This window comes from Taudactylus pleione, unplaced genomic scaffold (genome assembly GCF_031769625.1).
Source record: "Taudactylus pleione unplaced genomic scaffold, aTauple2 ptg000361l, whole genome shotgun sequence".
NCBI classification, from domain to species: domain Eukaryota; kingdom Metazoa; phylum Chordata; class Amphibia; order Anura; family Myobatrachidae; genus Taudactylus; species Taudactylus pleione.
This window is the reverse complement of record NW_028284762.1, coordinates 1,418,390-1,439,125: the sequence shown is the minus strand read 5'-3', so window position 1 is coordinate 1,439,125 and position 20,736 is coordinate 1,418,390. Positions and strand designations below refer to the sequence as shown.

Here is a 20,736-nt window from a genome sequence, read left to right as displayed (position 1 = left end):
ACATGTTATAAAACTATTCAATCCTCTTTACAATACAAGTAAAAACACATATCAATGCATGTCAAATATCAGTGGGTACGTGACCTACATGTTGATACAAGTTTAACACATAATATTTGCGATTATATAGATGTATACTGGTGATGATCTTTCCCTGACAGTATCAGAGCAATGAGAGATTTCTGCCTTATTACAGCGAATGTACTGGATAAAGGTCGCTGTAATGTATCATTACAGGCTGGATAATACAAAGATGTGAAGCTGCTCTCTCTGAGCCGACACATGATTAGGAATCGTGCAGCAATGTCATGTTTTACTGAGATAATGTGTAATGTTTGCTGACTGTCACAATATTATCTGTCCATCTGTCTGTCTATCTATCTCTCATCTGTCTATCTATCTATCTCTCATCTATCTATCTATCTATCTATCTATCTATCTATCTATCTATCTATCTATCTATCTATCTATCTCATATATCTATCTATCTATCTCATATCTATATATATCTATCAACTATATATCTATCTTTTTACTGTATATCTATCTTTTTATATATCTACTTATTTATCTGTATATCTCATATCTATCTATCTATCTATCTATCTATCTATCTATCTATCTATCTATCTATCTATCTATCTATCTATCTATCTATCTATCTATCTATCTGTATACCTCATACATATCTCTATCTATCTCATATCTATCTATCTATCTATCTATCTATCTATCTATCTATCTATCTATCTATGTCATATCTATCTATCTATCTATCTCATATCTATCTATCTATCTATCTATATATCTATCTATCTATCTATCTATCTAACTCATATCTATCGAACTATCTATCTATCTCATATCTATCTAGATCTATCATCTATTTATCTATCTATTTTTTTGTATATCTATCTTTTTATCTATCTACTTATTTATCTCTATATCTCATATCTATCTATCTTCTATTTATTTGTGTACTACCCGACACCGATGTGTTTGTTTTAATGTGTAGTGCGTACCGCAATCACTGCGATCTGCACTACATTAACTGAAACGGACCGTGGCCGGCAGCGCCTCCCAAAAAGGTCTGACGGTGCCCAGGGCACAAGCCCTGGTCGACCCACCCTAGTTGCGGCACTGCTATCTATCATCTATTTAACTATCTATTTATCTGTATATCTATCTTTTTATCTATCTACCTATTTATCTGTGTATCTCATATCTATCTATTTATCTATCTATCTCATATCTATCTATCTATCTATCTATCTGTATATCTATCTATCTATCTCATATCTATCTATCTATCTATCTATTTATCTATCTCATATCTATCTGTCTCATATCTATCTATCTATTTATCTGTATACCTCATACCTATCTATCTATCTATCTATCTATCTATCTATCTATCTATCTATCTATCTATCTATCTATCTATCTATCTATCTATCTATCTATCTATCTAATCTATTTATCCAGTAGCGGAACTATAGAGGGTGCAGGGGGTGCGCTTGCTATGGGGCCCAGCGGCTTAGGGGGCCCGTCAGCCCAGCAAGCGTCTCCCTGCACCCTCTGGAGCACGGCCAGCCAAGTTGCTGGTGCAACTGGGAACGCTGGTCTCTGAAGCGATCAGAGACTATAGACACCTCTGATCGCTTCAGAGGCCAGCGTTCCCAGTGATGCAGTGCGCGGGTGACGTCATGATGTCATCCATGCACCCGCGATGAGTGGAGCCTGGCCTGCTGCTGGATCTACGCGGGAGGAGAGCTGACGGCGTGGACTGTAGCGTTGCCCAGCGGCCAGCGTGAGAGGTAAGTACTGCACAGGGGAGGGAGGCCACAGCATAAGGGGCACTACTAGGGGCGTTACTGAGGGCACAGTATAAGGGGCATTACTGGGGGCACTGCATTAGGGGCATTATTGGGGGCAAAACATAAGGGGATCTATCATCTATCTCATATTTATCTCTATGTTTGTCTATCTGTATAGCTATTTATTTATATATATCTATGAGATCTAGCTATCTCATATATATCTCTCTGTCTGTCTGTCTGACTTGCTATCTTCTATCTATCTATCTATCTATCTCATATCTATCTTTCTATATATCTATCTCATATCTATCTATCTATCTATCTATCTATCTATCTATCTATCTATCTCATATCTAGCTATCTCATATCTAGCTATCTCATATATATCTCTCTGCCTGTCTGACTTTCCATCTTCTATCTATCTATCTATCTATCTATCTATCTATCTATCTATCTATCTTTTTATCTATCTCATATCTATCTTTCTATCTATCTATCTATCTATCTATCTCATATCTATCTATCTATCTCATATATATCTCTCTGTCTGTCTGACTTGCTATCTTCTATCTATCTATCTATCTATCTATCTATCTGAACATACATTGTCAGATAAAATATCTGTCAGACCTGAACCCAGAAGACATTGTGGCCATACACAGTGATATATGTCACATTGTACGGCCACACGTTATTTGGGTTCCTCCCCTGGGGAGGTTTGATTTCCCGGTTCCTCACCTGTGGAGGAACAGGAGAAATGTCGGGAGGTTGGACACTGCAGTGCATACACTGCCAATGCGATAGACTGCGAATTGGGCCGATAATTGCATAATGTATGCCCGGCATATATGATAATTGAGTCTATACAGATCACTGATCTTCTTTTTCCTTATAACACTTTTCATCTTATTTAACCAATAATTACTTTTCGGCTATGAAGACATTGGGCCAGACTTCATCCACAGCATTGAGGGGAGATTCCATGTGGTCCTTCAGGAGTTCTCTCTGCAGATCCATCACACAGGGAGTGTTGAACAGACTCCTGTCATCTATCTTCTCCTTGACTCGGTTGTACAGATCCTCCACGAGAAGCTGTTCGGCCGACACCAGCAATTCTGGGTCCATTGCGTTAACCTTGACCTCTTTGGTCTTCAGCTCTGTGTTAGAGGTGAATGATACTCCATTAAACAAACGTAAATTAAATTTCCCAATACAAAAGTACTATGACCGTGACCAGAGGTGATTTAAAACAGGACAGGGGGCAGTGTGCAGCCCCCTTACAGGCCCCCTACTCTCCGGCAGTGCAGTAGATTCTGGCTTTGTACCAGTCTACTGCACATGCGTAGGTCTCCAGGAACATGGCGTCCGCACTATGTTCAAGGAGACTGCTCTATATGTGCAAATCTCTGATAAAATGGCCCCCACTACATTGGAGAAGTTTCCCATAGCAACCAATCAGCTTTGAAGTAGCATTTATCAAGTACAGTCTATAAAATAATAGGTAGGAGTTGATTGGTTTGCTATGGGCAACTTCTCCACTGGTCTACTTCCCCAAGCTTTTCACTGCTTGATACATAAACCCCATAGTATCTAATTTCTACAGGGAAAGTGTTTTTCTTAATTACCTCAGGTGAGGAAAATTAGAGAACAATGATTTTGAGGAGGTGATAGTTTAAAGGGTTTAGATTAGTTTGGGGATTTAACTTTCATCTGAGAATTTAGATTAAGTTGGAGGGTTGAGATTAATTTGAGCTATTTCAATGATTTTGCTGAACTTAATATTTAGTAGTAGGGTCATTCCATGAAATATAGGACACAATACATGAAAATTAAATTGTATCACAGCAGATGCCAAGACATTTTCAATTTAGTTTCTACTAATGAACTTAATGTGAGGTCACTGTGACCTCAGATGATGTAGTTAACAGTGACTTCAGATGATGTAGGTGACAGACCCGGTGATGCCTCTGCACGCAGCAACCCGGGGTAATGTGCAGTGTGAAAGGGCCAGGTTAAAATAAGCCTGCAAGACCCAGCATTTCAACCCTGGTAACGAGCAGGGTTGAACATGGCACCCACACAGCACTGGCCTCACCCGCATAGCACTGGCCACACCCACACAGCACCGGCCACACCTCCACAGCACTGGCCTCATCCACACAGCACTGGCCACACCCACACAGCACTGGTCACACCTCCTCTGCTTCTCACAATAGGCATGTGATCATTTCCATCTCCTGGCCCATATGTCCCTTAATCTGTCCCAATGTTCAGGGCGATTTAGGGTGCAGAAATCGGGGCATTGTGCTGTTACAACAGCATATTGTAGGCCTCATCCGCAATTTGCCTCTAAGTGAATTGGCCCCTTAACCTGGGTACACACTAAACGATGTGTGTACCCAGCGATGTCGCCGACGATCTCAGCGCCGATGAGCCGACATATCAGGTGTAGGGGCATCTTAAGAGAGGAGGGGGCCCATGTGCACTCCCTGTGCGGGACCCCTCCTCTCACCACCCAGTGGCCGGCAGCCGATTGACATGGCTGGCCAGCCACCGGAGCATTAGTAGACTTCGGGCACTAGAGTGTGCCGGGAGCCTACTGCGTATGCGCAGAACGCCAGAAAAATGGCCGCGGCAGCCATTTTCCGGTGTTCTGAGCAGCGCTGACACCTGAGGAGGAACCACAGACAGGTGAGTTTAAAATAATATGGGTGCAGGGTGTGCGGTGCGGGGCCCCCCTGGACCCGGGGGCCCGTGTGCCCCGCAGCACACACTGCACCCATTATAGATCCGCCACTGATCAGGTGGTCAGTACACACAGGGGGATCTGGTGCCCGATATGCCGGCCCCCCTGCATAACGGTGCATGGGATCGTCAGCTGCATCGCCTGATCCTACATGCTGCACATATGATCAGGCGATTTTTTACTGACCACCCCACGGGAGCGCGCACTACACAATGTACTGCATACACACTACACTAACGATTTGTCATTCCGATGTGTCGGAAACGGTCAAATCATTCAAGATATCGTGTAGTGTGTAGGGGCCATTAGTCTTTCTCATCCTCCCTCTCCATACTTATATTTACTTGCAATAAAAGCAGAACTAGGTTTATAACAAATGGTTGAATTTAAATAGTTAAATAAATGGTAGAATTGTTTAAATCAACCTCTTTTTTTATGATGAAATATTTACTTCTTAAAATGAATCAACCTTGTATATTTTTTTTTAAACAGCCGTACGCTGTGTGAGACAAAGGAAACATCATATAAAATGTGTATATTTTTCCTTTGATGTTTTATTATTTATCTAGCATACCATTTTAGTGTATAGACATTTGCCTTAGAAAAGTAGTTCATAAAGGAGTATAAATACATTTAGTTACAGTATCTTTTTGCTCCTTCCAGAATATAAATATTTAACTTTTTTAAGAGTTACAATACTATGAGATGTCACAGTGCATGGTTTTATTTCTGCAACCAAATGCTAAACTTGTCGCCAAATTATATACTGAGTCCAAGGACAAATAGCATAGAAAACAAATATATATATTTAGTTTAAAACCATTTTCCATTAGACGTTATAATATCCTCTGATTTCGAGTCATGAATACTTCGTTATATTGTGTTCTGTTAATGTCCTCTTCATTTTTTGTATACCCGTCTGAGATGTTCTCGCAGACATTCCCATTGTGTTTTGGCTTTCCACCAAGTGGAATGTACAGTACATTAACTACTGTGACATTTATTGCAATGTACTGCCTGGCAGGCAAGGTTCCCTCTAATTCACCTGCTCCAGGCTTTATAGAGAAACAACACAGGGCAATTAATATTGTAACAACACGCTATGCATTTAAACATTGCAAATTATGAAAAAAAGTTTTATGAGGTTTATTTACAGAAGTGCAAAATATGTGACCCTGCAGGACTGCTGCTATTTTGTGATGTCATATTTACTAAATGGCATATCAAACTCCTCCGCTTTAGAAGGATTGGTACATCTCCCCCATAGTGTGTCACAAACTAAATGCAGGGATATAAAATGCATTTTCATCTGAAGGGAGGAACTAGGGAATCCAGGGCAAGTGCAAGGAAGCAGCTCGTTTAGCAGCCAAATGCATATAAATTAGGTTCCGTGGTTCCTCTGAGGTGATACAAGTGGCCTGTCTGTCAGTGCAACGCCTCAAGAATTAGGACATTTGAGTATATCACAGAGAAACATGAAACGGATGTCCTCTTACACTTATGAGGTATTTACAGAGAACATAAAGCCACCATTTTATTGTATAGATCAAAGGCGGTGTATTACTGAACTGAATAATATATATGTAATAATTAGAGTGTCATAAATATCTAGATAAGTCCATCATGCACTCTGTATATCCTCTGCAGCAGATTGTCATGTTACTCAGGGGGCTTTTCTATAATTTCACAGGTAGAGTTTGACTGACAGCTTTGTAGACTTGCTGGGTCAGAACGCACTGTGTGGACTGGCTAATTCATACACAGAGGAAGGGACCACATGAGAACGCATCAGGACATTGTCCTCAAAGTGTGGGTGGAGATACAGTTGTTTACAATGGATGGGGGGGATTTTATTTTTTAGCCGAGCAGTTCAGAGATGGATGCAGCGATGTTGTTCAAGCAGTAGAGCGATGTTTTGCGACTGCACATGTGTGGGAAGTCCAGAAATCCCTCTGCACATGCGTGAAACCAAGTGTCCAATGGTGTTCACAATTGCGTACAGCATTGCTAACACTTGAGAAGGCGTTGCTATCCCTGGGCGTTTCAGGGTGGAGACTGGGAGGTGACCTAAAGTGATCGCAAAAAAGGGGCCGTCATGGGCGCGTTATGGGAGTGTCTGGAAACGCTGCTGCATTCTCAATCGCAAATCCACGGCTACAGAGGCCATGTTTAGTTGGATTAGAGAGAGTAGCCAGAGTAGACCCTGGGCTACCACAAATGTCACTGGTGCGACCGATGTTGCATCATTGTTGGAGTGTTTACAATCTCCCTCGCAAATGTATAGCCTACAAAGCCTGAAAGTGGGCGTCGTACACTCCATCGCACCATCGAGTGCTGCTGAGATTGGCATTTGCCTATTCCCACAACCGCTATTGCAAAAACGACTGCATCACCAATCATCTCTGAATCAGAACCTTTGATCGGACAGCTGGGACCCACTAATATTACATACTGAATTTTCACATTCTTGCAGTAAAGCCCTTAGAAGCAAGATGCGTTTTCTCAAGATCCTCTTCCTGATGTTAAGGAATTCACTAGTAGTTCTGACCGAGTCATTGGAGCGTCTGATTTTTTTTTCTTTGTAATTTTAAGAAGGACGAAGGGGTCACTTGCGAGAGGAATATTCAAAGCATCAGGCGAGAAAGGAGGAGACCTCAGTCATTCTCAATCCTCTGAAGAGTTTAAGTCAATGAAAAGTTCAATCATCAAAGATGTTTTGGAAATTCAGGTGGAGCAGGGAAGTTCTGCTGTTTGCTTAACTTGCAGTACAGTGGAAAAAAGGTTTTGCATTTTCTGGAAGATTTTAAGGATCCTTTAATTTTTGAGCGGAAGTATCTAAGTAAAGAGATATATTTGCAGTATAGGTTCTCCAAGTGATGTCTTGTATCTGGATGAGAGAAGTCTTCACTAATGGTAGATGCGTAAATCATCAGAGTTAGATGACACCTCTGCTTTCAATGATGCGAAGGACTGAAATGTGGATCCAGATCCAGATAAAACACATGTTATTGCTGAGGCAGCATGTGACCAGGCGATAGTGTCGACATCCATCTTCAGAGCCGTGACGGTTTAGATTAATAACACAGAACAAGCCTTAGAAATGCTCATGAAGGTCATTGTTTTTTCTTTTCTTTTTTTTTTTTTTCAAACTCCAATCCCATTAGTGGCTTGTCAAATTAAAAAGATGGCAGCTGGAGCCTGCCCGGTTGCTGCCTTATACAGAAGCCTTGTTTGACATATTGCGCGTCCCACCGAGCATCTCTTCCATTAGATGAAGGTTTTGATTTGTGCCTTTCAGACGTTCAGGGTTCTAGGCTTTATATCTAACCTTTCTCTAGTCAGATGAGCAAAGTAGAATGCAAGGTTCCACAAGTTGGATTTTGTTGTGTAATGGGTTTGGCAGACATTGGATAGGCAAATTTTGTTTAACCAGTCCATAAAAGTTGAGCTGCGATGGCGGCCAGTTTATCCATTGCACCACATTCTCAGGAAGATTACTATACAATAACACAGGGCAACACACTTCAATAATACGTAGAGCACAGTATGTGCGAATAGACGCCTTCTTAGGTCCCTGATGGGTGCCTGATTCGATTGTTCAAGCATTAAGAGAGAATCTCGCTTGACTGAAGTGAATGTTTTTGGAGGCATTTTCCACAATAATAACCAGCAGAAATAAACTAGATTTCTTCATTTTCCAATAACTTTTTTTTCAAAAACACTCAGAATGTTCTGCCCAACGCTATGCCATAGACCTTTAGAAATTTACTGAGCAGCAGGTCTGGCTTCATTTTGAAAACTATGGGCATCACTGGTGGTTTGGGGGGGTAGGGTGGAGTATAAGCACAGTATTTACTAAATCATCAATTTTGGAATTTCAGCGAGAGATGAAAATCTAATCATACCAAACAGGTCTAGAAGGACTCGATTTCCACATCAGCAAGTGTTGTTTTAATGCCTACTTCAAAAGAGGAATTTAATGGCTCCTAGACTGAAAATCTGGACCCCTTATAAGCTGTTCTTTAAAAGAAAAACACATTAAAAGCAAGGAAACACTAGCAATTCAACTTATTGGAGATCTTGAAATTTTTTGTTCTAGAATGCAATAGATAGTCACAGTCCAACTAAATGAATTGTCTGTAGCCCCCATTATCTTTGTTTTTTTTTTAAAGTCAGCCGCAGAGATCCTCTAAAAAGTTACATCTTCATACAACATGGATTGGGAATCATTCGGCTGTGCTCACCATCTTCTGTAGAGAAGGGTGCATGTGCAACCCCAAGGTTTGCTCTGCTGTCGTAAATCTATATTGACAGGACTGAACGGGCTGCTAAAACAAATAAAACTATTTATTCTGCCAAAGGGACCGAAGAATGGCCAGGCAGCTTCAAAGGCATCAGTGGCTCATTGGATTGTCATGGCCATCGAGAGACCAAAGAAAGAACTTGGATGGATTTAAGAATGGATCAGATGCCTTTCTTACAGGGAATGGTATCAGTGGTTACAAGTAACAAATTACACAGTTGGGTTGAGTCACCTAGAAAATTAATCTAATTGCCATGTATGGGGTCAGGAAGGAATTTCCCCCCTCTGAGGTTAAATCAGCAGCTGTTTTACTGGATGGGAGGGTGGGGGGTGGGTGTTTAATTTGCTCTGTATCCTCTCGACTAAAATTTATAAAAGGTTGAACTTGAAAGACGGTAACTTTTTTCAACTTAACTATGCAGCTTTGTGTGTAACATGGAAGGCATAATCCTTGACGACTCTAGAACAAATCTAAAAATAAATTTACCATGGACAGCAGATGCTATGGTCTTAGCTAGGCTGGTCTACAGTACAGACTACACTGTAAAATAATATACAGTTTGAATAGTGGTTTGCTAGTCTTACGTAGTGCTGTCGTATTTGTCATTGTTTTTATTCTAGTTTAGGATTCTGGGCACCAGCTGTGTCCTTATACTGTATATGTGTATATGTGATGGTGGAGGTCTTTTCTAATCATTTATGGTGACATTTTATAATGAATATTCCCGCCCCAAAAATATTATAGCATGTATTATAAACACAGTTTCTTTTTTATTTTTTGGTACAAAACGATGGTGCTTACCTTCACTTATGATCTTCTTGGCTGCTACGGAGGATGATAGGTGAATTGGCTCCATGAAGATGCTCTCAGTATAGGCATCAGAGACCATAGATAAGCTGTAAATTGAAAATGCAACAATAAGAGTCTTGTACCGCAGGGGAAAAGGAAGAAATAATAAGGGCCTAACAATAAACTTGAATTATTCCAAACCTTTTAATTTATTTATCTAATAACAATTTGTGGGTTATTAGTTTATTGACTTCCCTAAAGATCTGCAGGACTTTATCTTGTATTAGTGACCTCAGAAGAAATAGACATTGATGTATATTGCACACCATGTCTTAATTATTGCCCCAAAACTATATCTATTTTGTCACCTTTCTACTGGATCTTCTGAAGTCATTAATGGATCTCTGTTCCTATTAAAAAAAGTGTTAACAGCTACTTTTTCCCTACTCTCTCTTACTTTATTCATTGCCCTTAATTGGGTGACAGAGACTAAGATTTCCCCATAAAATACACAATTCATAATATTGCCCAAGGTTTGGCCAACTCAGTGTTTGAACTGCAGCAGTCACAAAGTTATCTGCTGCACAGTGCTTTTAATTTTCACCTGCATGGCACAATAAATTAAAATTTTGCAACACAAGACAGGCCAAATATTTTTTTGCCAGGTTGGAAAAGGCATGTAAAAAGTCACATAAAATGTGAACTGTGGAGAGCTTAATCCTCCAGAATGATATAGTAAAGCAAACGCCTTGTGGTCAACAGTGATTTTTTTCCCTCCCTTTGCATTAGCAGTTACCATGGAAACAACTCTGCTTAACAGGTAAAAGCAGCTACTACCATTCTGATTATCACTTAAATAAAGCAAGTTTTCACACTATAATAAACAGACCTGCAACAAACAATTTACTCCATTGTGAGACAGCTAAAGCAACAACAAAAAAATATTTTATTGATGAAAAGGAAACAAAATGCATATATATATATATATATATATTTTAATGTTTTATCCACATACATAAAATATATATATATATATATATATATATATACACATAATATATATATTTCATATTTATGCATATCATAAATACATATTATATATCATCAATGTTTACATTTTATCAACTTCTGCAGTATGTTATATTTAGAATTTGGACTTGTGTATGAGTATATATATATATATATATATATACTGTATGTATATATATATATATATATATAATTGCACCTGTATGTGTATGTTTATAAACATATAAATAATATGCATATATATATATATATATATATATATATTGCACACACTCACATATATATATGTATATAATTTTTTTCAATATCACATATGTCTTTGCCTCATATGCCCCTGTCATAGTTAACAAAGTCTAAAGCTACTGCTGCACAGGGTGATTAGAATTAGTCATTATTTTTATCTAACCATTTCCTCTAGCCATGTTAAACAGAGTTCCATTATTAAAAAAAATACTTTATTCCTTGTCTTGACCTGTCCAGATACTGCATTATGATGTTCCATACAGTAAGGGGTTAAGCTCCTGGAATATGACAGAAATAATATAGAATTCCATCCACCGCCCGTTTGCGCTTTGCCTCTATGTTACTTGATTTTATCATTCGTTCCCATGTTTTTATTTATTTATTTAATTTATATTTTCCACAACAAAAGCCCCTTAGCTATATATATATTTTTTGTTGTTGTTATTGGTTGCATTCCAACTTCCAATTATACGCACGCCGAAATGGTCAGCGGTGAACGCAACCTTGGTATGGAAACACATCAGAAGGATACATTTTAAAAAGGAAAAAAAATTCCCAGTTTCTGCAGTGGAAATAATGGCAGGGGATTCAATCAGCAAACACTGGTGGTTTTTATATCCAAGGTGACAGAAATAGCCCTCTACATTCATCATGTTATATATTACCAACGGATCGATACCAGGGTAGCCATCTGGATACAGGTCGAGAGGGAAGGATCATCAAGCCTTGTGTTTTTCATGTCATTCACAAAGCATTCTGGGAGTTATGAGATGGACGTCTCGCCCTGCGTTTTTCAGCTCGGCTTTTCTCAGAAGAGAATTAAAGGGCAGAAAATGCCACAGTTTTGTGTCTAGTCTTTTATATAGCAAAAATATTTTTTTTTGTCTCATATATTCACACTGAAGAAAAAAATTAAATCATCAAGCTGTAAAATAAAAAAATACAGCTTTTTTTGTTGTTAATTAAACTGTAAAAAAATCTTTACAAATACACAGAAAAAAAATGCTCTTTTCCTTATTTGTTGTCAATCTTGCAGTCCCAGTGTTTTTTTTTTCAGTACATTTTCTTTTTTTGTGTGTGTGTGCATGTGTGTGTGAATCTGACAGGAAACAAAATCAGAAAAAAGCACAAAAATAAATAAATCCTGATACCTTTGAATACTGCAGTGCATAGCACTGAGCAGGAGTCTGTTCAAAGGACACTGTCAGTATAACTCCTTCAAACAGGATTCTCAGCTTTGAAATGTAATAATACAGAGAATCGAGGGGAAAAATATCCTACAATGGAAAATGTGTTACTTAGAATAGGATTTAATACTTTAAACACAGCTACTGTTGTGTGGCCATGTATGTAGTATAAGATGTGATATCAAATATATATATATATATATATATAGGCATTGTACATCATTTATATGTGAAGATATTAACAAGAACATTTGTAAATATTACTCATCCACAATTATGTCATGAACTAACAAGTCTATGATGCACTATTGTAACAAGAGTAATTTTATAATGGTTACAAGGCTATAGAATGTTTTCCAATTCATAGGTTATTAAATGGCACTATTATATGCAGTGATTCATACAAACATATTGAGGAATTTATTTATTATGATTTGCATTTATGGATAATATATTTTACTTGACAAAAATATATATTTCTATATTTTATTTTCTAAATATTTTAATATATTCAAAGTTTCAATAGAAAATTAAAAAATATATATGCACCACTATAATACAAAAAATTTATATTTTATGCCAGATTTTAATTTGTGAAGCTTATTATTATTATTATTATTATTATGAATAATATTAATTTTCTTAATATTGATCATCATGGCTAACAACATAGAAACAAATTGTTAGATGGTCCTATTTGCTAGCACCTATAACCTAAAATATTTTTAAAAGTAAAATTCCTATAGAATGTTATAGATTTTTATTTTACTTTTCTGCAATTGCTAATCTGTTAATTTGCAAACATTATTACTATGTTTTATTATTGTCTTATGGTTCCAGAACCAACAATAGAGCAGATCTGTCAGTGTATTTTTGCAAAGCATTTATTCAGTGTGCTATGCTCTCACCTGGGCAGATTACCTCCATGCACAAATAGATAGGTTAGAAACAATTTAATATATGCATATTTTTCCACCAAAAGTCAAAGAAAAATAATAATACTTTGCAATTAATCTTTCTAAAACTTAGCAGATATGATTGGTTTTACTATGTTGGTGTGACACTTCATTTTATTAACAATAGTTGTAACATTATATTAAGAGTTAAAGTTATTGGATGTGTTTATCGTTGCAGTCAAAGTTTTGCAAAAGTTTAAGAAAGAAGCTTAGTTCGTATAATAATGAATTGTTCCTTGGGAAGATGGTTAATAATTAATCTTACATGAATGGACTTTACATTTTTTTAGCATACAAGAAAGTTTTGTGTTGTTACTGTTTTACATGGGTTGTAGCCAATATATTGTCCTTACAAGAACTGAGCATATCGACCCAATGACTTCATGATGATGCAGAAAGTCACAGTGGGTTATTTACTAAATGAGGGCAAATTGTTCATAACACATAGCAACCAATGGGAAATTAGTTTTCAATTACCTTATGCAAGTTGGACAATGAAAGCAAATGTCTCATTGGGAGATGGGTAGTATGGATGGTAGATGGATTCGGTATGTTTTTATGTTGGGTCCAGTATGTTTTATCGACATTGTGACATTCATTATATAGACACCAAAATGTCTACATGTACAACACATTGACAGACAAAATTACATCACTGTCAAATTCATGAACACTCTGGGGAACATGCGCTGAAAACTAAAAGTACAAAGAGGGAAACTTAGTACCCCTCTGAGCCTTGTGAGGCTGATCTCTGCAGGTGCAGAGATCAGCTGCAACAGGGGTGCAAAGGGGCATTGCCGGGGGAAGGGGGGGGGACTGCAATGGAGGGAACCCTTTTGCCATTGGAGAGGAGAGATGATGTCCCCTGAAAAGTTTTCTTTACAATGGAGGGAGGCAGTTTTACAGGTTTATAGTGACACAAGGGGAGGTACCAATACAGGGGGGCCTAAGGACACTGGAAGGAGGGGAGTTTTGTGCCACTAGGAATATATCATCAATAGGGTGGTGGGGGTAATGCCACTGGGAATGTGTTGCTGGGGAATTTATTAACACTGGGTGGCAGGAGGTAATTTTACAATGGAGGCCTATGGATACAGTGGGGGGAGAACATTGTTAGACACCCACTAGGTGTAATTTTTTTTTTTCAATAAAATATTTAAATATCTTTTGGAAAATATGTTCTTAACTTATTTAAATTTATTTAAAAAACGACAATTTCTCGGGGCGGTTTTGGAAAAAATAATTAGCCAGTTACTTAGTTATCGGGCATATTTATTATAATCCGCATCTCAGATGTGGATGGGCTGTGATAAATTTGCCCAAATTGGCAGTGCGATATTTGAATACATTGCAATGATGTATCAAATACTGCATGCAGAGACAGAGCTTGTGAGAAAGCTCTGTCCCTGCGAAACTCTCCTCTGCACTTTTCAGGGTATTTTTCACTAAATATACCCTGAGAGTGTGACCACGCATGCAACACCTGCAACCCCATCTCAACCCCACACCCCGCTAAGCTACTTACCTGCATGCCGCTGCACCCAGGGATCAGTGTCCGGGTCTTTCGCTCTGTGATGCCAATTAGTTGATCAGATACCGGCCGGGAGTTTCACAGCCTCAGCTGACTGGGGTCACAGGAGCTGGACATCGATCCCTGGCTTCAGCAGCATGCAGGTAAGATTTATTTTATAATTTTCTTGTTTAACTTTTTCTTTTCTTCAGTAATCAGTCTGTTGTCTATTTAGACACAAATGGCTGATCACAGGTGCCAGCTCTGAGCTCTGCTCTGGCTGTCAGTAGGGGAATCGGGAGGGAAGCCATAATAACGCCATCTGAAGATAGTGTTATTATCACAGGGCTCCCTCCGGTATTTTTTTGCAATTTAATTTTAATAAATTTTCAAGTATGGGAAATGCAATCTGCTTACTAAAAAAAAATTACTATTTGTCATCCGTCGGGTTTCAGCTTCAATTGAAACCCGACATCGATGTCTGTCGTTATTTGCAGCTCTAAACTATCAAATGAGTACAGTGGAATGTGTACGGTGTCTACCTGTAGAGTTTGGTAGTTTTTTTTAATTTTCCGAAGACCAATGGATACCTACATGGACCGAAGAGGAGACAGTCCGAGGATTGGGCAAGTATGAAACTGTTTTTTTTTATTTATTTTCAATAAAGGATTACCACAGTCTGTATGAGTAGTTTGAGTACTGTTTTTATTTTTATATTTTCTTTACAGATGGACTACAGGTGACAGTGGGCCCCTTAATGTCAGGGCCTTACTGCCTGGAACTAGTTCATCTATAATGAACAATATTATTAATCTATTTTATTACTAAATTACTAAACTACCACGCATTCACAGCCCTGGACTGGTAGTTCCTTAGAAGGGGAAGTCCTCATTTTCCAAGGAATTCCAGCCCTTGGCTAACCAGCTTGGGGATGGTTAATAGTAGAGGAACCCAACGATATGTGTCCCCCAGCTATGGCATTGTCCCCCAGCTGATTCAGCCCGGTGCTGGTTATTGGAAAACTGGGGGAACCCTTTGCCGTTTTTCCCCCCTATTTTCCAGCTGGTTACTGATTTGGAGGTAGGGGGAGGCCACACATTTTGTTTTGCAGTGCTTCTCCCAAACTCGCAGATCTATTGTTTGGGTGGGTTTCCTGTTGTTTTGCTGTCAGTTTATTATAGTCGGTTGTAAAACTGGCTATTAGTAAATCTGCTGATCCTGTTTTCTCTATGTGGAAAAATTGTTTGTTGGTTCGATGTTTTAAAGTGTTCTAAAGTCGTGTTTTCGGTCGTCTTGCTGTCGGTTCTGAGTTTAGTAGTTGGAGGGTTTGCAAAACCGATGGAAAAATTATCAAAAAACCCCAAACCGACCTTCTTTTGCCTGACCACGCCTCCAGTGGTGTCTAGTCTTTGACTGACACTTTAGGTGTTCAATTTTTGTGGTAAATAGCCATTTGCACTGCTTCTGCCCAAGACCTGCATCATCCAGCATACATACAGTAAATCTATTTCTCTCAACTATGCTTCCTTTTTGTTCTGGTAAATAGGCGATGGTTAGTTGATGCTATATGCCATTTCTTTTAAGATAGTTAGCTAGCTTTTTGTTCTCGTATTCATATCTATCTATATGAAATGATGCCACTCTTTACATATGCAAATACATTTGCACACATACATATGCAAATATTTCTAACAACATATTTCTGCATATGAAATACTTCCTGATCCACTCACCATGAGTTAAATAGGTTAATTAGATATATTTGTGCATATCTATGTTGCATATCTTTGCATGCATAATTTTTATTTGCATGCATTCGTTGTGGATAATTTACATATATTTGCATAAATAATTTTCAGATCTTGCCGTGAATAATTTGGTTCTTTCTTTTAACTGATCTTCATGGAATTGGCTATTTAAAGTTGTAATCCTTGATAAAAGAACATTTTATGTTGAGCAGTAAGTCCACAGAGGGTATTTTACCCTCATTACTCACAAACTTAAACTGTAGCATTTGGCATTGTGTAGTGATTAGTACGAGTGAGTCATTAATTCCTGACATGTCACTGCTGATATCACTATATTATAAATAGACATCACACACAGACCGTAATGCACAACTGGATATTGTAATATTCTTCTCCTGTTCCCCAAGTCATCTCAGCGAATTAGTGAGCTGGTTTTAACAAATATATTTTCACACTCAAATACATGCATGTACACACTCACACAGATGCATGTATACACATATGCAGTGGTGGATCTACATTTTTAGGGCCCTGAAGCTTGAACGGTTATGGGGGCCCCTTTGCAACCAGCAACAATAGGGCAACACCCAACAAGGTCCAAAGGGCCTTGAGGCCCAAATGGCGGAGATGTAGAAACCCCCCAGAGAGTGAGAGACTGTAGATAGATAGATAGATAGATGTAGAAAGCCCCCATAGATTAAGACACTGTAGATAGATGTAGAACCCCTCTAGAGAGAGAGACACTGTAGATAGATAGATAGATAGATAGATAGATAGATAGATAGATAGATAGATAGATAGATAGATAGATAGATGTAGAAAACCCCCAGAGTGAGACACTGTAGATAGATAGATAGATAGATAGATAGATAGATAGATGTAGAACACCCCCCCAGAGAGAAAGACACTGTAGATACTGTAGATAGATAGATAAGTGGATAGATAGAGAAACCCACCAGAGAGTGGGAGACTGTAGATAGATAGATAGATAGATAGATAGATAGATAGATAGATAAACACAATAGAGAGTGAGACACTGTAGATAGATTGATGTAGAAACCCCCAAGAGAGAGAGACTGTAGATAGATGTAGAAACCCCCCAGAAAGTGAGAGACTGTAGATAGATAGATGTAGAAACCCCCCAGAGAGTGAGAGACTGTAGATAAATAGATAGATAGATAGATGTAGAAACTCCCCAGAGAGTGAGACACTGTAGATAGATAGATAGATAGATAGATAGATAGATAGATAGATAGATAGATAAATAGATGTAGAAATATCCCAGAGAGAGAGAGACTGTAGATAGATAGATAGATAGATAGATAGATAGATAGATAGATAGATAGATAGATAGATAGATATGAGATAGATAGATAGATCAGCTTTCAGTTTGTGGTCAGCACCTGCAGGGCCAACTTCTGGTAGATGGGACAGCACAAATGGAGATGGGAGCATCTAGTGGCACCTGGCAGTACTGCACTCAGCAGTGACACTGACAGCAGCTCTCTATTCTGCGCCCAGTCAGGTCATAACTAAAAGCCATCCTTTGGTTGGAGCTGTAGATAGAGTGTCTGCAGGCCAGTACTGAGCAGGGGGGTTTGTGGGTACTCAGAAACCTCCCCTTCATGCACTACTGTAGAGCATATTCTAAGGTGAATACTAAGTAGTTCAACGCATTGGCTTATGATTCTATCACTAAAATAACCTAATTTTAATAACTCACACTTAAAAAACTTTTGTTGAAAATTTCACTCAATAAAAAAAAAATTGTTTCAGAGCCACTCAGAGGTTAGGGTCCCTGAAGCTTAAGCTTCATTAGTTTCACAGTAGATCCGCCTCTACACACATGCATATAGGAGCACTCTTACACACATGCACACATTCAAACACACATACATGTGCACACTCACACAGAAACATGTACACACTAACAGGCATACATTTGCACATGTGTGTACACCAACACACATGCAGCAAACACGTGAACACACAAACGCATTCACATACGGTACATATGCCCACTCATACATACACTCAAACACATGAACACTAACACACATCCACAAAATCGCCCTCGTGATACACACATACATGTTTACACACATACACACGCAAACTCACCCTCATACACACATATGTAGTTATGTACACACACTCACAAACATATGTTCACGTACACATACTAGTGCAAACTAGTGCAATACACACTCACCCACATATACGGACACTCACAAACATATCTTCACACAAATGGATACACAAACATTAATACACACATACATACATGTACGCGCTCACATACTCATGTGGATCTTAGCATCAAGTTGCATATAATTTATGGAAAAATATTATTGTAAAATGCTTAAACTGTATTTAAAGTGCAACATTCTTCTAGTCTTGACATGTACGGTAAAACGAAGGTACTCCCATATACCAAATGTTTGCAATTAATGGATGGTGAATGATTCTTGTGTCTTAATTATCATGTTACATTCTTCATAAAGTCACAGTGTGCATATAATACACAAACAGAATCGGTATGAATCACTTAAGCCCGGCGGATGATATACAGATGCTGGATGGCCGGCAGCTGTATACAACGACTGAGGTAAGTAACACCCCGAACCCCCCCCAACCCTCCATTAGGGGTGCCTAACCCTAACCTCCCCCCCTAGTGCCTAACCCTAACCTCCCCCCTCTAAGTGCCTAACCCTAACCTCCCCCCAGGGGTGCCTAAACCTAACCCCCCCCACCGCACCCTAAACCTAACCCTCCCAGGGGGGCGCCTATACTTAACCACCCCCCGCACCCTAAACCTAACCCTCCCAGGGGGGCGCCTAAACCTAATCCCCCACCCGCACCCTAAACCTAACCCTCCCAGGGGTGCGTCTAAACCTAACCTCCCCCCGGTAGTGCCTGACCCTACCCCCCCCTTCCTCTAGCCTAAACCTAACCCTATGGGGGGGGTGCCTAACCCTAAGTCCCCATAGCAGTCCCCAATCCTAACCCTCCCCACCGTGGCTAAGCGCTCCCGATGCCTGGCTTGCCTACGATCAGTATGCCGGGCGTCAGGATTTCGGCGTGGGGCTGATGATAGGCGTCGGTATGTAGACACCTATCACTAGTCCCATGCCGGGATTTCACTGTCTGGAAGCCAGCGGTTGGCATTTCGACCACCAGCTTCCTGACTACATACCATACACAAACATATCTATGCTAAATGCACATATATAATAATTATATTTATGTTTACAGCTTACACATTGCTGAAGGCACTAACTATAATCACAGGAGCAGCGGGACTGCTCTGCATTACTATGTATTTGTAGAACTGGCTATAAATCGAGGACTCTCCTTTAAAGCTGGCCACAGACATGGCGATCTGCACACGATCAGCCGATGTGTACAGTATGATTTGTGTACGATTTCCCTTGAAACTCTCCCCGGCAGCTCTGCACACGATCTGCACACGATTTGGTGTCCAATCTTCATACGATCTCTCCTGCATCCAGACTGTCACAGTGCATCACCTCCTAGATTGTCAGATCTGCACGGCAGATCTGACGATGCGACGCGCGACCAGCGGGGACGCGCATCACATCGTGATCGTGTGTGGGCAATCACGATTTTCTCAGGATTTGGCCATATTTTACACGATCTGCCATTCCAATGTGTTGGAATTGGCCAGATCGGGTAAAATATCGCTATGTGTGTGGCCAGCGTGAGAATCCTCAGTGTAATGATGACATTGAAAAACGCAGTTACTGGTTTAAAACCACAGAGAGGACAGTAAGTTAGTATAACTTAATTGTACATTTTCAAATTTATTCTGGACATGATTCTATATATACACACTACAGCAGCACTAACCCATATATATATACCTGTATATATATATATATATATATTCAGAACATTTCTGAAAATATAAGCAATCTGTAAATTGCATCAGTCTAGAAGGGGCAGAGATAGCAAGGGACTGACGCTGGGCCTGATATAATACATAACAGAAAACTCTGGGCCTGATTCAGAGCCGCTCACGAGCGCACAACGCTCGATGGTGGGGTACTGCACACGCGCGGCGTGCACATGCGCAAGCCCCGGAGTGAGAGAGAAATTCTCTCGCTCCGGGACTCGCTACAAAAGGGGCGGCTGTCGATGTTGATCATTATTAAACATTATTTTTACTAAAATAAAGTGATAAAGGGTGTTTTGTGTTTTCACACCCTTTTCACATTATTTTAGTATCACCTATAGTTATTACAGGGCAATTGGAGTAGAATTCGTAAAATTCTACTCCAACCCCTAAGTATCACTTATTTTTAGTAAGCAGATCGCATTTCCCATAATTGTAATGGGAAGTGTGATCCGACCAGAGTTACTAAAAATAAATTATAAAAAAAT

General features: G+C 39.3%; 1 protein-coding gene across 1 annotated transcript in view; it reads right to left on the bottom strand.

Annotated features, from left to right (window-relative positions):
* STYXL2 (serine/threonine/tyrosine interacting like 2) overlaps positions 1-20,736 on the bottom strand; it is an 85,291-nt gene that overhangs the window by 12,447 nt on the left and 52,108 nt on the right. Inside the window, exons 3-4 of the mRNA XM_088444406.1 lie at positions 9,672-9,766; positions 2,746-2,977 (exon numbers count right to left, since the gene is read on the bottom strand). Coding sequence (XP_088300532.1) covers positions 2,746-2,977; positions 9,672-9,766 — 327 coding nt within the window. The remainder of the gene's footprint in view (positions 1-2,745; positions 2,978-9,671; positions 9,767-20,736) is intronic.